At 35.1% G+C, this 20,520-nt stretch overlaps 2 protein-coding genes across 2 annotated transcripts in view; one reads left to right on the top strand and one right to left on the bottom strand.

Annotated features, from left to right (window-relative positions):
* Nucleotides 1-20,520, bottom strand: part of LOC110373178 (uncharacterized) — a 150,668-nt gene that overhangs the window by 10,329 nt on the left and 119,819 nt on the right. Inside the window, exons 4-5 of the mRNA XM_049846094.2 lie at nt 15,589-15,797; nt 14,174-14,346 (exon numbers count right to left, since the gene is read on the bottom strand). Of these exons, the coding sequence (XP_049702051.2) occupies nt 14,174-14,346; nt 15,589-15,797 (382 nt within the window). The remainder of the gene's footprint in view (nt 1-14,173; nt 14,347-15,588; nt 15,798-20,520) is intronic.
* Nucleotides 1-20,520, top strand: part of LOC110373175 (myeloid leukemia factor) — a 238,890-nt gene that overhangs the window by 199,870 nt on the left and 18,500 nt on the right. The gene's annotated exons all lie outside the window — the stretch shown is intronic.

Genomic DNA, 20,520 nt, shown 5'->3' with positions numbered 1-20,520 from the left:
CTAGACTGAAAGTCTGACCTCTAAATACTCAAAAGTTACTTAACTTTAAGTCTTAAATAAAGTCTTTTTTACAGCAATTAATGTCAGTGTGTCACAGATATAAAATGTTTGAGCTGTCTTTAAAATTGAGGGACGATCTTTGTCTCATGGCCGAATATTATCTAGTACCTATTGAAGAGATTTTATATAAAAAAATATCCAAAAATACTTTTCTGTTTACTAGGTAATACCTAAGTGTTTAATTCGTAGGTTCGTTCCACTATGTAAACATAAAAAAATATCAAAATCCTTTAAATTGGAAAGTCAATATTGTAAATCAAGACATGAAAGGATTCATTAGTAACATTTGAAATGAACCTATTTCGTGTTTTCCATCCAAACGTAGCAAAGAGGTTTATTACCATAAAACGCGAAAATTGGAAAACGAATTAGTTGGCGTTTCTATTGAAGTTAGTAATTAATCCTGTCTATAGCAGACTATTTTATTTTACACGCTTTTCTTATTAATCTAATTTATTTTATTTACAAGCTTTCCGTAACGACATCATTGTAACAAAAACAATTTTCTCAATAAAAAGAAAATGGCGGAAAATAGGTATAAACTTTTTAATTATTGTAAAGTTGTAAACTTATTTAATTTTTTTTTCGTGATTAAAAAAATCGTAAGAGTGTGAAAGAGTACAAGTGATACCAGTAAAGAAAAATGTATAGTCTGAAGAGAGAAAACGAACGTGAATGAATATGAATATGGTGGAATATAAAGTCAGAAAAACCATCCAAAAACCGATTAGTTAAAACTCAAATTTTTAGCTGTATTTAAAAGCTTGCTAGTCAAAATTGATTACGTATTACACCGAAGTGGATTTTAATTTTGACTTCGAGTTTCCAAAGTCGACTCATTAAAGCTGTATTTCAAGTTTTATCAAGAAAATTATGAAGTAAGTAATACCACTTTATAAACATGGTAAAATATTATTTATTGGAATTTCTTACTTTAAGTGGGTTGGCTAAGTTTGTACTGTAAGTAAATATTGAATTATTTATAGGCACGGTAATATCAACCGATCGTTATTTACTTACGTTATAGGTTATGTACCTAACACAAATATTTTTCTTTATTGATACCTACGTTTAGTCTCTATAATTCCACATCGATATTAAATTACGCTGATGATATGGATAAAAGGAAAACCTCGTACTAATTAGGAATTACTTACGAATTCCTGGCACTCTCACACGTAATAACCTTTTCACAATTTATATCTGTCACCGTAAGATTACAAACATCGTTAGATTACAATCTATCTCGAGAGATTGTAAACTGTCGAATTATTGTAAACCGTAACACCTGATTGCAATTTAACGCATTATTTTTCGCTATATTATAATCTATCGATGAGAAATTGCCAAATTGTCAACTGTCCGAAAGCTCTCCCTGATTGGTCAGTCTTTTTGTAAGATCGAGAGCGATGTAGAGCGGTCAAATTGTCAACTGGCGTAGAACGGAATGCATCTTGCGCGCTGATTGGTAGAACGTCAAAAAAGACAATGTTCTTTGCAACTCCCGGTGTCACAGCTCTTTGACGTGCAAAAATAAGTGACGGTTTAATTTTTTATAAAATCAAAAATTGTACTTAATTTTTAAGACTCAAATTACACACAGTTTAAAATTGAAGTTAGTGACGAAAACGAATCGCTGCAAAACCGACTCCACGTAGTCTTGTCTGCCCTACCCCTAGAGTGCAATTCAAAACCGCGTAGGCGCGGAGGGGCGAGGCGGCCTGCGAGCTGAGGCGCAGGTAGTTTCAGCGCTCGCCGCCGCGGCTGAGGCTGGCCGGCGGAGCCGGCCAGCAAGCCGAAGCTGCGGTGGTGAGCGTGAAAACCATCTGCGACGATAAGCTCGCATGGGACCGCCGGAGCCCCGCAGCGCCGGAGCCGTGACAGAAGTTATGCTTGCTGCATGTTGCATGCTTACTTCCATGCTGGGTCAATTAATATGGGATGTGTTATATTTTAAACAAAAAACTCAGTAGGTACGAGTTAAAAAATTAGAAGGTAAATAAATATTTTTATGATGTCATTTAATAGTAGGTATTTAAGAAGTTTACTGTTAGAATGCATGCTACAAATTTAGATGCAAAAAAATAACCATCATGCTGAGTTGTATTTAGAGTGGAAGATAACTCGTGGCTAAGATAGTATTATTTAGATGCTCGACGCTTTATTAATTGTGGCTGACTTAGTAATTTAGAAGGTAACATACATTTTTGGGGGCGAATAATGATATTAAAAAGAAGCCTGTTTAATTAGCACCCCTTTTATTTTATTTTTAAATATTAGTTTGTACCTATTTGAAGACAAAATACCTAACTGTATTTTTATAAGAGTTATTTTTATATAAATTTAATACTTGAAGAATTTTTGAAGAGCATTTATTTTATTTAACTGACACCTCTATTTCATTCCTAACTCTACGGGAACTCCATGGGAACAGAACGGCTGGTCGTGATTGGTCGATCTTACAAAAAGACTGACCAATCAGAGAGAGCTTTCGGACAGTTGACAATTTGACAATTTCTCTTCGATAGATTATAATATAGCGAAAAATAATGCGTTAAATTGCAATCAGATGTTACGGTTCACAATAATTCGACAGTTTACAATCTCTCGAGATAGATTGTAATCTAACGATGTTTGTAATCTTACGGTAACATATCCAAAACAACATCTTAAACTCTTTCCACACAAAAAAAAAAAAACAAAACAAAACACTAACCATTTAAATGAAGAACATTTTCAAGATTAAAAAAAATTGCATCATAATTGGATCAAAGGAGGATTTAAGTCAAAGCAATGATATTCGGCGGCCATGATGGAATTTAATTTTGACAGCAAATGCCTTAGATGGACGGGTGCTGTGAATTTCATGAATGCAGCCAAGATTCAGACACCGTCTTCTGAAACGGCTAGATAGGACAGCCTGTAATATTTCGTTATTTTTAATAAAGCCCTCTTGGTTATGTGAATAGTAATTTTGTTGGGAAAATGTTTACCGCAAAGACTATGAGAAAGTTAATAAATAAATCTTCGACATGTTTTCATACTAGATTTTTCTAGCTAAAAGATTTTTACATATAAGAAAAATACTATTTTTATGGTGATTTTTATGTACTCCATTCTTCTATTAAATTCGCTACTCGTCTAAAACTATTACAACAAAACAATGTTCTTTCTCTCGTAACACATATACTCAGATTAATATTTGTTCTACCACTTCAAACGGCTTTGAAAACCCAAAAAAAAAGCGGTTTCGATCCCAAGTTCATTATTTTTCTCGAGAGTACCTTCTAAAAGATCTTATATCCTGGTACGGACTTAGTTGGGCCACAAACGATGTCGGTGGAGCTGCATCCGACAGATCGCCTTTGAATTATTTTGATTCGCCCTTTTCTTTGTGGAAATTGAACGGTCCCGCCATTTATTTCTGGTATTGCCATGTCATTTCGTTTGTTTGAAATTCTGGGGAAAGTTGTTTAATAGAATTTTTGTAGTTCAAAGGAAGATAAAAATAATTAAATTATGAGTGTTGTACGTTTAGATAATGCGGCTGTTTACATTCCAATCATAATTGTTAAGGAGAGTTATTTTTATGGTACATAAAAAATAAAAAAGACTTTCTTAAGAAACATCCTCATTGCTCACTTAAAACAACAATAAACTCGCAATAAAAACCTGTGAAAACGTGTCGCGTGTTTCACTCGTAAAAATTACCGCAACAAAGGCATTTCCCTGTTAAAAAAGTTTTATATCCGAATAAAACTAACATAGCTTCCTGGCATAACGCGACACGTGTTAACGTCATTAAAAAAAAAGAAATGTCAAATTCGGTTCGCACCAGAAAATATTCCAATGGAATTCCAAGTTCAAAAAGCATTTGAATTCCAAAATAAAAGATGGCTGAATTCAAAAGTCTTTGTTCGGATCGTTTAGTAAATTGGGCAAAGGTATTTTCTATTCGGTCGGTTAGCGTTTTAACAAGGAGTTTGCAATCCAGTCACGTAGGTCTTTTACTAGGGAGCTCATCGTATGAATAAGGAAGTCGGCAGAGTGTGTTTTTAAATGGCATTTAAAATTATGTCTTCGATTTAATAGAGACGTTTAGATAAAATTTTATGCGCGGAAGTCTTCTTTCTAAACTTTTTTCGAGAACAGACATTCACGATTCCCCAGATCGTCCTCTTGAATGTTAATTTGATAAAAAGAAACACTCTTACTTTTACATACTCATCTCAAAGATGTTTACAATGTGCTTTTAGAACCACAAACAAATTAAGTTGTGTCAGAATATATTTTAGAACTTTTATTAGCGACAATCAAAGGAGGTCGTCAAAGTTAAACCATAAACCAAATCAATAAAGTGACTTTAATTTCGATGAATATTATTCGTGGGAATACAGCTATAAATTTTATACTGCCTGCACTTAAAGTTACAGATTATAAGTACTAGTCCTTCAGAACAGGTATTGTGAAAGACTTGTAGCATAGTACATACAAACGTACCTTTTAAAATAATGGGCCCAAAAATATCAGAATTAAGGAATGAAATAAGCTATTACCAGCATGAAATTTTTTTTTTATATAAAAATGCTGACACTTTTTTTTAATATAGGACAAAATAAGAATCGGTTTTCCTTTTTACCCTGACTGCCAAGAAGGTTTATGTTTTAACGGTACTTTTGTAAATTATGACGTTACAAAAAGTGCGGGTTTGAAGCCAATTTTGAGTTTAAGTTAGATAAAAATTCCCGCTCATAAAATACGAATCTAGTAATCGAGTTTTCTTTAGTGTAAATCAAAAAATAACTAAAACAAAATATCTCAAAGGAATTTCAGACAGCTTACTTATGCATAATGGCTTACTTTGGGAATAAACAAAACTGTAGCGAAAACAAATTTTGGGTCAAAAAAGGTTGTCTGAAAGGCATCGGCTAGTCACTTTACATAACAATACATAAAAACCACTTGAATTTTATTCGTCCTGTCTATCACATACAAAATATGAATAGAAAAATAAGAAAACAGAAACATTAAATTCTATGGTTGAATGTTTTATTTAACTACTAACGGTTTTCTCCTGGTTTCCTCGTCCCGGGGAAATTTTTTTTCCTTATTCGGACAAAATATAGTTCATGTAACTTGGGGACAGCCTGGCTTCCCAATAGTAAAATAATTTTTCAAATCGGTTCAGAAGTTTCGGAGCCTTTACAAACAAACAAAACATTAGCATAGATACTTTCATTTGCGCTTTATTTATCCGAACACGGCAGTGCTAAAAGGATATGTTTTGCGTTTAAGTGTATTTAGATGGTTTTGTTAATAATTAAACTACTTAAACATTAAAAAATATACCCTTGATAGATAGCAAGTCTGATAAAAATCTTGCGCCGAGAATTCGATAAGGCTACCTTCACGCTTTTAATCTTTTAAATACCCTTTATTACCAAAACAGGGGTGTAATACCACATTATTTACACAGTTTGCAATAAACCTAATGCTAGTTTAGTAGAAAGACTGACATCGGCCAAGATTATCAACCTCCCCTTCCTATTAAAATGATGGGATGGGGCGATCGCTTAGACCATGTAACCAACCGGAGTTGCTACTGCCCTGCTATCTCTTTGACATAGATAGAAGAGCGTCTTTGATACCAGAGTGTGAATAAATATATGTGTCAAGTATGTAACCTTTTACACTTGCTTTCGTAAAAAGACGTAAGTAGGTGACTTCTGTAAGTTGTAAGAAGTTCTAAGAAAGCACTATAAGCGACTTACGAAAGGGTTTTTCATTGGCTTTATAGTAAGTTATTAAGGTAAGCTGCTGACGTGAGTTAAACTTGCAAATGTATCAAATTGGCGTATGACAATTTTGTTGTGAGCCTGCGGTACTTGCGGTGATAGTGACTTTTCCAATAGACATTTGTGGACATAGCGAGTCCTGTTGGCTATTTGCTCTAATCTAAGGGGCGATCGCTTTGGCACGCCAAGAATGGTAAAATAGGATTCTGAATGCAAAATTATGTATTGTGCGTCGAGCTTTCTTTTGTTTATTTTAAGTGGTTCTCGTGTTTACCTATTGTGAGCTTGGCTTTATGTTTTGTCTTGTAATCTGCGTTTGTAACTCAACTTATACATATGTAGATGGTTTAAGCTGGACCGGATTATCATCATCCTCCGAGCCTTTTTCCCAAACTATGTTGGGGTCGGCTTCCAGTCTAACCGGATTCAGCTGAGTACCAGTGCTTTACAAGAAGCGACTGCCTATCTGACCTCCTCAACCCAGTTACCCGGGCAACCCGATACCCCTTGATTAGACTGGTGTCAGACTTACTGGCTTCTGACTACCCGTAACGACTGCCAAGGATGTTCAATGACAGCCGGGACCTACAGTTTAACGTGCCATCCGAAACACAGTCATTTGGTGTCTAAGATATACTTAGAAAGTACATACAAACTTAGAAAAGTTGCATTGGTACTTGCCTGACCTGGAATCGAACCCGCGCCCTCATACTCGAGAGGTTGGTTCTTTGCCCAGTAGGCCACCACGACTTTGCTGGACCGGATTATATGGGACTATAATACAAGACTAAAAAGACCATGTTGCTCTCATTTTACGAAAGTATGAAATTCTACAAGTGAATCTATTGGCTTTGACATAATCAAGTTTAGGAGTTACCGCGACCCTGGTACACAAAGCGTTCTAGAAGGGACATGGTAGTTTTAGTCAGCAAGAGACAAGTAACTAACACTTCCTCACGCCGCTGCACCGACAGTGGGCCTTCCCACTGACTGTCAAAATAAAAACATAATGCAGGAAAAGCTATTCATATAATTCAAGCAAACTTGCAGACAAATCAAATAAAAAATAATTTATTGAAACTTGGCTGCTAAACAGCACTTTTAGAACGTCAAAAAATTTACAAAAGACAGTATTACAAAACGCCCACATTTCACCACTTCCTATGTGTTTTTGTTGGGAAGACGAAGTGGCGCTACAAACTCCCGAGCAACACATGTCTGTCTGTAGGTAAGAAGAACCTTTCAACAATGTTTTACATATAAAGACGAAGATAGTTTCCAATAAAACTAATAGAATATCCTAAACTTCTTCAATCACTACCTGTCTGCCTACCCCGGCTGAACACCTGAATAAAACATGCAACGTCTGTTAACTAAGCCTGCCCTTTGTACTTGCCTACTTATTTATGTAAGGGATCCATTCAATAAGTTAAAGTAATATAGTTGAGGAGACGGAGGCGAAAACCATTGCATTATCTTCTACACTATTTGAATATAGAGGAAACCATTTTTTGTTTGTTTATTGGTTGGCTCCAAACTATTGAATCCATTTGAAAAATTATTCTACTGTTGTTAGATAGCTACACTCTTGCCTGGGAGACATCGTACTTATCGATAAGACTGCCCATAATGTCACCTAATTTAATTTGGTTACTGAGATCAAAGATGTACCAAAGAAAATATATCTATAGACTATGCTTTATCCCAGTACGGGCAGTAGTTCCCACGGGACGCGGGTGAACCGCGGAAAAACAGTAAGAATCAAATAAAATTACGAATATTGACGCCTTTGAAATTGTATTGCATTAATGTTGAACCGTTTTGTCAAGTTTTGGATTGTTTCAATTTGGTTATAATGAGGAAATAATGACGTTTTTATTGAATGTTGATGGTTGTTTGTTGTTTTTTTATTGGTGGAAGAATTTTACGAATGGGATTCGTTATTTTTTTTATTTATTAAGTTTGTACTTTTATGAGATGAAGTATTGTTAATTCTGGAAGTTCGTATTCCATTTAGAAAACCGTTTTGTAAAAAGTTTATACATATTTTGGATCTTACTGGATCCTAAACTATCTATCTTTTAGTTTTCTGTTTCCTTAAACTTAATTTAGTTGATAAAGTATTTCTCACCTCCGACTCTTCGACTAAAAGCAAGCTATGCATCACTTAACTAAGTTAAGTAATACGTTAATCTTTGTTTAGTCAACTATTAGCGACGCGAGGGTTCAGTTTAACTGTTGGTTAAATCTTATTGTTGCCGCTCGCCCATTAAGTAATTGAATGTGTTACTGTTAAGTAACTATGGACATCTTTGTTGGGGTTAAGGAAATGTGGCTTGGTTTTGAAATTTTATAGCGAAATTATTGTGAAAATTTAGTATTTAATTAAGCAAGTTTTCATTGATAAATTATGGAAGTTAATGAGTTTATGGAAGTAATTATGGAAATAATCATAAGACATGTGGAGATTTCATTCATGAACCGATTTAGAGCGAAGAGAAATAGTTTTTGGAATAAATTAATATGAAATCCTTATTTTAATTGACAGAACAGCAACTTCAGTTGCTTCTTGGCAAAAAAATTAAATTAGTGTTTATAAGTCTATTAAAGTTTGAGATATTTTTTATTGAAATTATTATATTCTTCCAGGATTAAGCTTCACTGAATTTAAACAGTTAATAAATCCTCCTCATATACTGCACATTATTATTAATGTCTAAATGCAATGTTGATAGTCCTTCTCACAGAAAAATATACTCACCCAAAGCCGTCAGACGATTTTCAGAACCCGATCAACTAGACTTTACAGAGTAAGGGTGAAAAATGCAATGTCATGTATATTCGATGGGCGCGGAAATTGAACGCTGGGGCACAGACAATACGATGGCGTGTTGTTAATCGATGCATTAATATCATATGCTTTCTTTTGTTTTGTATTTTGGGCAATTTTGTTATAGGTTCGTAGAGTATTTGTCGTTGTTTGTAGAAGCAATTTGACACATATTGTCTTTGTATCGATATGTTATCTCTCCATAAAGACAAATTTTTCATAGCTTGTGAAACCTTTAATGGAAATTAGGACTAAAACTTTTATGACGTTGTCAAACCTTTTGTACAGAGACTCCATTTATTGGTAAAGTGAGTAAGAAAGTAACAACTATTCCATGCTTTTTCTTTCCGTTCCGAATTACCTATGATGTATATCTCAAAATTATTGTTATAGGTATAACAATACCAAAATCCCACACTGAACGGTACAGCTTCCGAATCAATATTGAATTACAAAACACATGATTACAATCAAGCTTTGTAATTATTAATTACCGCGCGCAAATAAAGGAGGCGCCACATCAAAGTGTTGCCATCGCAACGAATTGTAGCTGGTATTATTTCGCACTGGCAAGCTCATTAGGGCGCTGTTTGTTCAGTTAAGGAATATCGCTCGAGGCGGCAGCACGCGCGGTGTGGTAACGGAGTAAACTTCCAGCGGAATTGCGGAAACTTCTTTGAAAGTTTTGTTTTTTTTTCTTTGGGATTTTTGAACTCTTTTTGTGTCTTTTGTTTTGTGCAAGTTTTTTGAGTTATTTATTATGTTGTACGGGATTAAGTTTTTGTTTATGTACAAATGAATGTTTTTAATAAACGTATCTATTTTTTTTCTTAAAAGATTGGTTTTTCAGAAATTATAATTGTTGTCTCTTTTACAGTTTTCACCCACAACGAGATTGAACGTAATATTTGTCACCTATAATGTAACGTTAAAATTCAGTATAAATCTAGACATAGTTACTTTTAATAACCAGTGCTGGAGAACAGCCACTTTCCTTATCGCCTCTAATAAGCCAAGTTTGAACAAAATTGTTATTATCAAAGTACCGCCTAAAACTTGGGCTTGTTGCATCTAACCGCGGCTTAATCCACAAGGAATAGTTGTAGGCACGAGTGTGTACACGACTTAATAATGAAATTAGCCACCGTTGGCACACCCAGCCACGCCGGCCAATATTGGCCAAATTATTGGCCCAACGTGCATCGCCCTAGGGCATTATTTAATTTAAGATGAAATGAAAGTTGGGCACCATGTTTAAATTTTATGCGGTAAATGCACAGGGCTTTTGTTGGGTTATAGCGGTTATGTAACCATGGTTTACCGGTTTTTCATTAACGCTGAAGTTATGAGAGAAACGGATGAAAATTTAAACATATCCGCTTTTTCAAAGAGGTACGAATGTTGGTTCTGCGAATAAACTATTAGTAAGTAATTTCGCTGCGGGAAAACTTACGCTAAACACTGTTCTTGGAATTTAGATTAGCGGCTAACATAATTGGATTGTTATTATGATATTGTAGAGGAAACTTGTAACCTTCTTAGAAACATAACCTTAAGAGTACGCGCATACTACAAACTTTTAATCGGCCGTTTGTTTGGGCTCATAAATCAGTATAAAGATGAATGGTAGTACGCACATTACAAAGATCAGGTATTTAGCCGGCATCAGATCGACTGAAAAGTATGATTGGAATTAAGATTTTTTTTAATAAAAATTGTTGGTAACCATCGAGTCAAATGTCGGCCGATTTTTCAGTCTGTAGTCTACTGTTACTCTAACTGTATGAAGTGGGTTGGCTTATTTTATGAACCATGAAAGGCTAGAAGGTCTCAGAAAGAAATATGAGACCCGCTTGTACTTTTATCTGGAAATAAGAAATAGAATAAATATATCTAAGGAAAGGAAAATACATTGTACATGGAAACATGTAAGTAAAGCTCGATACGTTATTCAATGTTGTTACTTGTAGGTAATTTTATGAAAGAATATGTTACTGGTATTTGTAGAAGGAATAGAAAAGCGGGCAAGTCAAACAGTTTTGTGTGTTTTAGTTTTTTATTTCTAGGTGTATTTAGAGAGTGTTTTTTTGGAATTCCATTTCCCTATCTCTCTCCGTGTTTTATTTTTTATTGTTAGGGTTTAGATATCTTGTAATAAGAACATACAGTGGGCGTAAAATTATAAAGCAGAGCAGAGTAGAGAGTATGATTTGAACGCTGTTAATAGAAAATTGGTTTTCTTTACGTTGGTCTAGGAATTGAAAAAATATAACAAAAATCCTTTGAGAAGAGCTATTATCTAACAATCACTCTTCAATTTTGTTAATCCAAAATACAGCCAAAACTATTTGTCACCATACTCCAATTTTATTTTCACTCACGGCAAAACTATTTGACCAAAAGCAAAACTGATAAGTGCATTCTTTGTATCACACGATCGGAGCGAAAAGCAATTTATTTTTCGCTTGATACACAATATATCGAGAACACACTAGAGCAAGTTATTAATTCCCCTGTTATTAGCGACGTCACGGCATTATGAGATGATTTGTTGGAGAGGGGGAAAATGGCCGACTTATGTCTGTAAGGAGGCTCGAGTGTGGTCAAGCCTTTCTGAAGTGTGTGAGTTAAAAAAGAAAAAAAATACTTAGAGAAGGAAGATGATATGTTGTGCCGACCCCTAATTTTCAAAATTTTTCTTTTCTATGAATATTTTTCTTTTTTTAATTAAAATCTACAGCCGCAGGTTAAACAGAGATTTTCCAAGAAAAACAGAACTTTACACGTCGTATTAAAACTTAGCTACTTCAAAGTAATTTCAGAAAGTAAATATTTGATCGTTGTAATGTAAAACGTTTTCAAATAAAATGTTAATAACCACGACGATACGTGCAGGTTTTACATCAAAATGTACGTTATGACACTTTTTATGACATCATCAATTTCTCATTAAGAACGTAATCTGTCAGCAGAAAAAAGAACAAAAAGTAAGCCCACATTTTCCCAAAAAAACCCACTAAATAATCTTTTGAAATATTACAGTTTGCTATTTTTAAACATGCCAAAAGTACAATCCCGGAAATATTAAAGTATTCCAACCTCTTTTATAATTCATTGGCACAATTCTTAGATTTCGCATTTCCGCCAAGTTTCTTCAAGTCGTTAAAAATATCCAAAATGGAGGTTCGTAAAAATACAGCGGAATGGCTCGGTTATAATCGTCGGAACTGTTCAGTTAAATACGAGTTTTAATGACTTTTAATAGCTGATCATAATGTTAAGTTGCCTTTTTACCCGTCTTTTGTTTCTGGCTTGTTTTCTGTTAAGCCGGAGGTACGGAATTTTTGAAAAAGAGTTTTTGAATAGAGAACTTTTTGTTGGCAGCGTTGCACTGAAAATGTTTTATCTTTTCTTGCATTGTTAATAAGCTGAGAACTTTAGGGCTTGCTGTGGAAATAAACCCTTGACCACTAAAAGTTATCTCTCCTGTATTCAACTTAAATGTCGCCAAAAAGGTTGATTTATAAAAGTAGAAAAAAAGTTAAACGCTCATCTCTTTGGTGTCGACAAAAATGTGATTCGATAATCGAATGGAGTACTCTAGTGTATGTATTTTTAATGACTGTCTGTGGGGCGAATTTTAGACCTTTAGGGGACTCAGTTATGAGTGAGGGGAGCCTATGGGTCTACACTTTATGTATGTCCCTATAAAGGTAACAACTTTTGAGGCTATTAAATACAATCTTCATTAAATTAATGGTTGACTGCGGTTGTTGGACAAATTAATCTTTCAGGTGAAGGGAGCTACTTATTACTGGGGCTGGTTTGAGGGTTTAAGTATTTGATTTATGTAAGCTGTGTTATAACAATATAGCTTTTACTTATTCATTAAGTTTCTCGAAAAAAAGGGAGTATGAAATTAAGTAAAATTATGTTAAGGGTGCTGGAGTGGAAACCACGGACTAGCAAGCGCAGCGTAGGACGTCCACCAACAAGGTGGACAGACGACCTTATAAAGGTCGCCGGAAGACGCTGGATGCAGGTCGCCTCCAACAGGTATCTATGTTCAGCAGTGGACGTCCTATGGCTGAGATGATGATGATGTTAAGGGTGCATTGCCCATACCCTATTTACTTGGGTATACATAATTACAAACGTTTGACTTTACTATAGTAGTAGGATAAGAAAATTATGTTTATTTTAACAGATGACTTTCGAGATATTCTTACTCTAACAATAGTTTTATAAGTAAAATCAAGTAAGAGCTATTTAAATCTGTAAATACCTTAGATCTAGTTACCATCAAACCTTTACAGATTGCATTATGCTATAATTATAATTAATCAGTTTACATCGAGTGTTCGTGACGACGCCACTTAGAGAACACTACAATAGTAGCGATGGAATTGCCTTAATGTATGCTAACCTAATCTAACCTTAGGACATTTGTGTTTAAGTGTAAATGCCTATGTAATGACGTATTTGATCTTCAATAACCTGTGTAATTTGCATATTGTTTAAGTATCTCATCATCATCTCAGCCACAGGACGTCCACTGCTGAACATAGGCCTCCCCCTTAGATCTCCACAGATACCTTTTCGAGGCGACCTGCATAAGTATTATATATTAAGTATCTACCTATCTAGAAAATGTTTCAGATGGTAAAATGTAGTTTAAGATGTTGACATGCTAAAAGGTTATTTTTTGGAAATACTGGGAAAAATTAAGGTGATTTTTGTTGCGTGTCAAAAATAGATTTGTGTTTTCTCTCGTTTAAACAGAACTTAGACAATATTTGCGTCAAGATTATATTCTTGTAGACTTAAAGATTATTTTTTTAAACCTTAAAGACACATTCTAACCTCACCTGCTCATCGTAAGATTAACTACCCAAATCCAAAACATTAATCCCTTCAATCTACAAACTGGGTCAAACTTTCGCGCGCATTTCAAACTGACAGCTAACTAAAGTTACCAGGTAAAGGTAAATTATCGAGGACATTTTTCAGGAAAACGCGTAAAGATTAGTCGTGAACAAAGTTACGGGTGTACCTATTAAACGCACTTTAGAAGTACGGATGATAACCGCGGGAATTTCTTGGCGGCCATCTTTTTTTTTGAGTTTTTTCCTCTTTGGTAAAGATGGTGAGTTTTTGGGTTATCTTAAGTTAATTGGAGTTTTGCAGTTTGGAAATTTTGTCTCTTTTTTTTGAAGGTTTAATGGCGGGGCGGTTAAGATTTGAGTCTTGGCTAAAGTTGGGACCGTGTACCAAGATATTAACAGAAGAAAAGTAAACCTTAAACGCAGCAGTTCTCTTTTTGACACTTAGAAGTTTTGGTGCTTTCTATATGCAAGATAACATGTAAAAAGGCCACATATAAAACACCTCGCAAGTAAAGTCCTATTACTTGAGAAACACCTTCTAAATTAGACCACGTAGTCTATGATTTAACTTTTAATTGAATTCTTATTTTTTAATCACTAACCTGAGCAATTTGACGTCCCACAACGCTAACACTTCAGGCGGGCGCGACGCACACAGCGCTAGCCGGGGCCCGCACGCGTGCAGTCTGACGGGGCCCGCGCGTATGTTGGCCCCAGTGGGCGACGAGATGATGACGGCTGCGAACTCTTTGCTGCCGCCTAGGTTGTGTTGGACCTGTGAGAAGAGAATTTTTAAAATTAGAATTAGAAAAATAACTTTTTTTAGGTAGTTTTTTGGGCCTTTTTGTTGGCTTCAAGTGTTGCTACTACTGCATTATGTTGAACTAGCTTTTGCCCGCAACTTCGTTCGCGTGGAATAGTGACTACCAGCAGATTTTTGATTTGACCAATAGATGGCGCTATATGTCCGGAATAATTTTATTTTTATTTTTTTTGTAATAAAAACTATCCTATGTCCTTTCTCAAGTTTCAAACTATGTCTGTACCAAATTTCACACAAATCGGTTCAGTAGTTTAGGCGTGAAGAAAAGACAGACAGACAGACAGACAGACAGACAGACAGACAGACAGAGTTACTTTCGCATTTATAATATTAGTTTGGATAATATTAGTTTGGATTACAAACCGGTACTTGGGATTTCATCATCACCCGGCCTTTTCCATTTTTTTTTTAAACATATTATTTTGGACTTCTTATTGGTGAGATGATGAAGATTACTAGAATGAATAATATGTAACTTGCCTGTTATATATTATCCAAAGGAGTTATAATTTTATTGCAATTTTATGGCAATACATGTATCTTTTGGTATAAGTATAAGCAGTGGTTTAATTTGGTAAGACTAAATAAATATGTATTTTTAAGTCAGAAAAGAGTTTGTTCTTTTTATGTCTTGGCAATCAATGTTAGTAACTCACAGGATACCTTCAATTGTCTTCGAAGTTAAACTTTATTTCTTCTAAAACTGCGCCAGTATTGTTCCAAGTAAATACACTAACAGTTCCTTTCTGTACTTTTATTTAAAGTCTAGTAAATAAAGCGTGTTAAACACAATAAGACAAATAGAGCCACGGTGTGCACTGCTATTTATTTGTTAGTTTTTGTATTCTCTTGTTGGTCGTTAATGGAGCTCGTGGTTAAATAACAACCACACGGGTCGATCGATCATAAGGTTAAGCAACGTTTGGCACGGTTCGTGGAGTGCTTTCGGCGTTCCTCCGTGTTTCTGAAGGAACGATCATGCTTTGCTTTAGCGCTTACCAAGACTTACCAAGGAATATCAGGAAGCCCAGATAACTGGGATGAGGTCAGATAGGCAGTTGCTCAATAACCAATGCTCTATATAACCAATCGTTTGGCGATTCGATTGAGTCATAAATATGGAGCTAATGTCAAAACCGACAAGTTGGATTCAGAAAACCATCGTGAATGAAGAAAAACCAAACCCATACTCACTTTGACCCTCCACTGTATCAGGATCTCCCTGGTATCAAACGCCAGCACCGGGACGACATCCTCACACAATATGGCCAGGGTATTGGACTCCTTGTCCAGGGTGAACCCTGACTCTATGCCCAGGTACTGCTGGAGGGAGAGTGAAGCCTTCGTCTGACCATTCTTCTGACGTTCTTTTAAGTCTTTGTAGAGTTGCAGGTGGACGCAGTCTGCGAAAGAAAGAGAGGATGTTAAAAATTGTTGAATATTTACAATAAGTATATTTTTTGTACATATATAACAAGTAATGTATTCAGATTTTTATAGGTCGCACATACAATGAGGTTGTAGCGTAGTAATCTATATTTTATATAAACTATATTTGAGCAAAAAGTTACATTTCAAAAGAGTACGCCGTATGGTTCTCTAAAGAGAATGCAAGAAAACCTTGTGTTAAAAACTTATAAATAACCCGAATTAGTAACACTTTCCACACTTCGGTCATCATTAAGTCCCTCATTGATATAATTTCACCAAGTATCATACAATTAATACAAGAATGAACATAACAAGCCTATTCAAGCTAACTCACAAATTCCCCCCATTTTTTTCTAGGCCAACAGCACTGAACTATATGAAAAGCGTACTACAAAAAAAGGCGGGCAAAAAAAAGAATTTTCCGCATTCAGAACGAATTCTTGACAGAAATTGTACGCTCGAGTACAGTAATCAAGAAAATGACTGTAGCTGCCAGTACCATACCATGGAGAACAAATGACTAACAGAGATAACACAATACATAACGCAAAATCTCCTAAGAAAGTAGCGTGCTAAAACGCGAGGAAGGTTATTAGCTCTTTCCTTACACGACTCCAATGGAACACGACCATTATTTTCAAAATAAAATCACCAATCAATCAAGACCAATCTTTGACAGTTTCATTTTGATTTGACAAGGAACCCGAACATCTCGATAGTTCTTGTAACTAATCACGCCTACTGTACGTTGCTTGACCTACCTTCATTATGACATCTCCATTTTCCTTCTTCCGTGACTACACACAAAAATGCCTTTTGCTCAGAAATGTGGGTCCTGCCCAATGAACGCGACGGTACCTGCTTTGTTCCACTCGATACCCTTTAATGAGGAGTAACGATGTCAAGTTTCGACCGACTTGTTAGATAGTACACTGTCGTGCACGTAAGTTTGGCAAGGGAGTGATGTAAGTACAGTATCGTGCAGAAATTAGTGGTCAGTTTCTTTATGTTAAATTATTTATTTCGAAATTATATAGTTTCTTTTATATATATTTTTATGTTTTGTATTTAGTATTTTATTTTTAGTGAAATTGTTATAGTTTGTAAATATAGTGCACATAATATTCTTATCTAAGTAAAATAAAATATTTTGAAAAGTAAAAAAAAATATATCTTTAGAAGGATTTACCTTATCAATCAGAAAAAAATCTTTAAAACTCCATTTGCAGCCTTCTAAAATATTTTATCTCGAAACCATATTTCTCGTTCAAAAGCAACGTACTGCAAAAGATAAAAACACCAGACCGAGAACCTAAGGATAGAAAGGAGAAATTAAAAGATGGCAATGCCATTAATTTCTTACTACATGGCCGGTCTACGAGCCAACCGACGCTAGATTTATTGCCGATAACTTACTTTCTTCCCAGATTTATGTGTACTTCCATACTTTATAAGGGACAAGGTAAAAATTGCTATCTCCTAAAATATCTTTCTTTCCCTCAGAAAAATTCCTCAGGCCCAAGAAAGGCTCCTCATAAAAATAATAATAAATAAGACGAAATGACACTGAACGACATTTTATAAATTGCCTATTAGAACAAAATATCACACAAATTGGACCCAAGCAGAACACATTTACTAATTTCATTTCAGGTGGCGACGTAAAAACAACCTTATGATGCATTAATAAGGTAGAAATTTAATTGACACAAAAACCCGTGAATGACATTCAGTCTTTCACCTATTATCTCATGAGTTTGGGCGAATTTCATCACGTTCGGAATTAGACTTTAATATGTTAACATGAAGTTGGTATTTGTTTGTTTGCAGAAGACAAAGCCCACAGCGACAGATTCCACTACATCAAAATCGAGTGTTCCATTTTCAAATTAATTCGGGACCGTTTTCTAATTGGCGCAACGTGACTCGGCTCTGTTCTGTTCTAATCAGTGTATGTTTGAATTTGGAATGTAATTTGTGTATAGTGTTTTTGTGATTGTTCCCGCGCTTTGTTTGTAGTTTCGATATTTGAATTTACATGACACAGAAGCGTTACAATGGATGTTATTATGGCGCCAAATTTTGGATTTGGAACTTCCTGTTTGAGTTTTGTTTGTTGTAGTTCTGCATAATTTTATGGAGTGCGCACAATGAGTTGGAAGTTATGAACAAGCTTCTTGGAAATAGTTCCAACCTCAAAGGAAGCTATAAGTAGCTTGATGCCCTTGGTTGAAAAACTTATTTCCACTAAAAATAGGTCCAATTCAGTTGCCATTTTGAAATTCGGCCACCTTAATTCTACATTCCACCATGTTTCACAAGGACAAAACAAGGCTGTCGATCGAATACAAGTAGATTCAGAAAGCCGATACGAACGGTAACAGCACTGGCCATAAATAACGACCATCCGTACGTTTGAATTGCCAGCGATATAGTTTTTACGAAGTGTAGCGTTGACACCAAGAATTTATTTGTCTGTTCTGTTGGTAGCTGTTGATGTCATAATTTTAAGAATATTTTGGTTGATTTAACTTTTTAGTTACACAATATGTATACATATAATGGTAACGAGTCAATAAATAGGTAGTAGCGGTGTGCTTTGAATAGCTAGGGCATCCATTTTGATTTTCATCAAGAGTACAACTTTTTACTTTTTCAGCATATTATAAGCTAAACATTTGACTTTTTCTTTTTTGACTGCATCGTGCCTGAAATCCTAGATTTTCACTTATTTAACACCCTTGAAAGTCCACCAGTTATAAAATCATATAATAATAGTTTCATGACTTTTCTACCACTTTTTCAAAGCTTTTTCGCTCAATCCATGTCCCCCTAGTATTAAAAACCCAGATGACTACATGAGCAGCTGATTCGATGTCGTTTCACACAAAACACGTTTCTCTCCATAATACACAATAAGTTCCCGGGCTCGTGTCAATTTACCTAAATCTTTTGCTGACATTGCACCCCGAATCCTGGGATGGAAATATATGGAGGCAGATTCGGGAATTGTAACGACTTTTTTGCAATTTTTTTCGGAATTATAATAAGAATAACAACTGTATCATATCACTCATTATATCAGAATAATTTTATTCTTGTAAGCATATGATGATATCCTGAATACAAGCAATCAAAGACGTTGGGCGTTTTTCATCAGGTGAGATGAAGTCAAAAGCGAGTTCAACCGATAAATTATATTTTTATGTTAAACATGTATAAGTAACTGTTTCATTACACTAACGAATTAACGAAGATATATAAAGAAGAGAAAGATATAATGAACTCAATATTCTACCTACACATGATAAAAACGCAGCGCCTAAAAACACAATCCCCGCCCGTACATTCGAAAAATTCTGTTATCGAGGAAAACCGTTTCAAGAAGACGCCGAATTCTATTTACCCAAGGGACCTCTATGTACAGAATATGTAATATTATGTACATTGTATGTATACGTTTAATATCTCGGCTCTGATACCCGGGCACAATACGACATGTTTTCCCGGAATTTAGGAATAGGGGTCGAAAAGATGAAGACTTAGCTCAATATTGTATGAACTGCCTACTTTGGGATTAGTGACTCGACTAATATTATCAAATATATAATGATATGCCGTAGGACCGGTAGGATTTTTCCAAGCGTAGATAAAGAAAAGACTGGTTGTGTTTAAAGATACCTATGTTTGAAATGTAAAGGTGGAAAAAGTGTCCTGCAATTATAACCTGAAACATTAGTCACACCGTTTGACCGATTCGGAAGACTTTCAGTTAGAGATAATCCATTTATCGAGGAAAGCTATAGGTCTACTTTTTATACGGGTACATCGAGTTATTGCCACGGACGAGGACAAAAGCACGAGAAACAGCCAGACACACACTAACTAAAAAATAACGTATACTTGAAAGCAAAAATATGTGTAACCTCAAATATCTCCAAAAACATTTGTGTATTAACACTAGAATGTAAACAGCTAAACCCAAAAGGGTATGTACGTACCCATACACAAATACCCTCCGAAGTTCAAAGCTACTATCATCAAAAAGCGCTCACAATCCGATAATATTAGTTTGGTACAGTCGGCAAAGTTTTTTCATATCAGCACTGTGCGATGTTTGATACGATATAATCAATCACGGTTTCGTATGACGACCGAAGTTCCGACGGGTATCTTTGCGGGATACCCTTTGGGGTAAAGGCAGGAGTCGTAGTGTTCAGAAAAGTTGGTGTTTTTCAAAATATTTTTGCGTGTATATTGTATTTTCTTTGAAAGAGATCCTGGATATTTTATATTACAACATATTTTGCCAGTTTTATTTTGTGAAGAAGAGTACTTAGCTCACTTCAGAAACGTATATATATTTGGTACGGACTGTAAATAGTCAAAAACTTGTCCCAACTGAAATTTTCATTTCACAAAAAGCCAATTTATCTAAAACGACATCCTTTCAAGATATATAAAACAAATAATTCATCTTTACACAGATCAAAAAGGTTTCCACCCTTCACGGACTACAAAAAAACTTTTCCTTTATAAAATTAGTTATGATTTTCTGCCCAGCAGGCTTTACTTGGATACAAGCAAATAAGAAATTGATACAAAAGAAATACTGAAACATGAAATTGAATAAATTCACCCCCGCACCCTTTTTGGGGGGTAGATTTTTTTGTTCTTGCAACCCTTAACGTTGTA

This window comes from Helicoverpa armigera, chromosome 18 (genome assembly GCF_030705265.1).
Source record: "Helicoverpa armigera isolate CAAS_96S chromosome 18, ASM3070526v1, whole genome shotgun sequence".
Classification (NCBI taxonomy): domain Eukaryota; kingdom Metazoa; phylum Arthropoda; class Insecta; order Lepidoptera; family Noctuidae; genus Helicoverpa; species Helicoverpa armigera.
The sequence above is the reverse complement of the archived record's forward strand: the minus strand, read 5'-3'. Positions and strand labels throughout refer to the sequence as shown.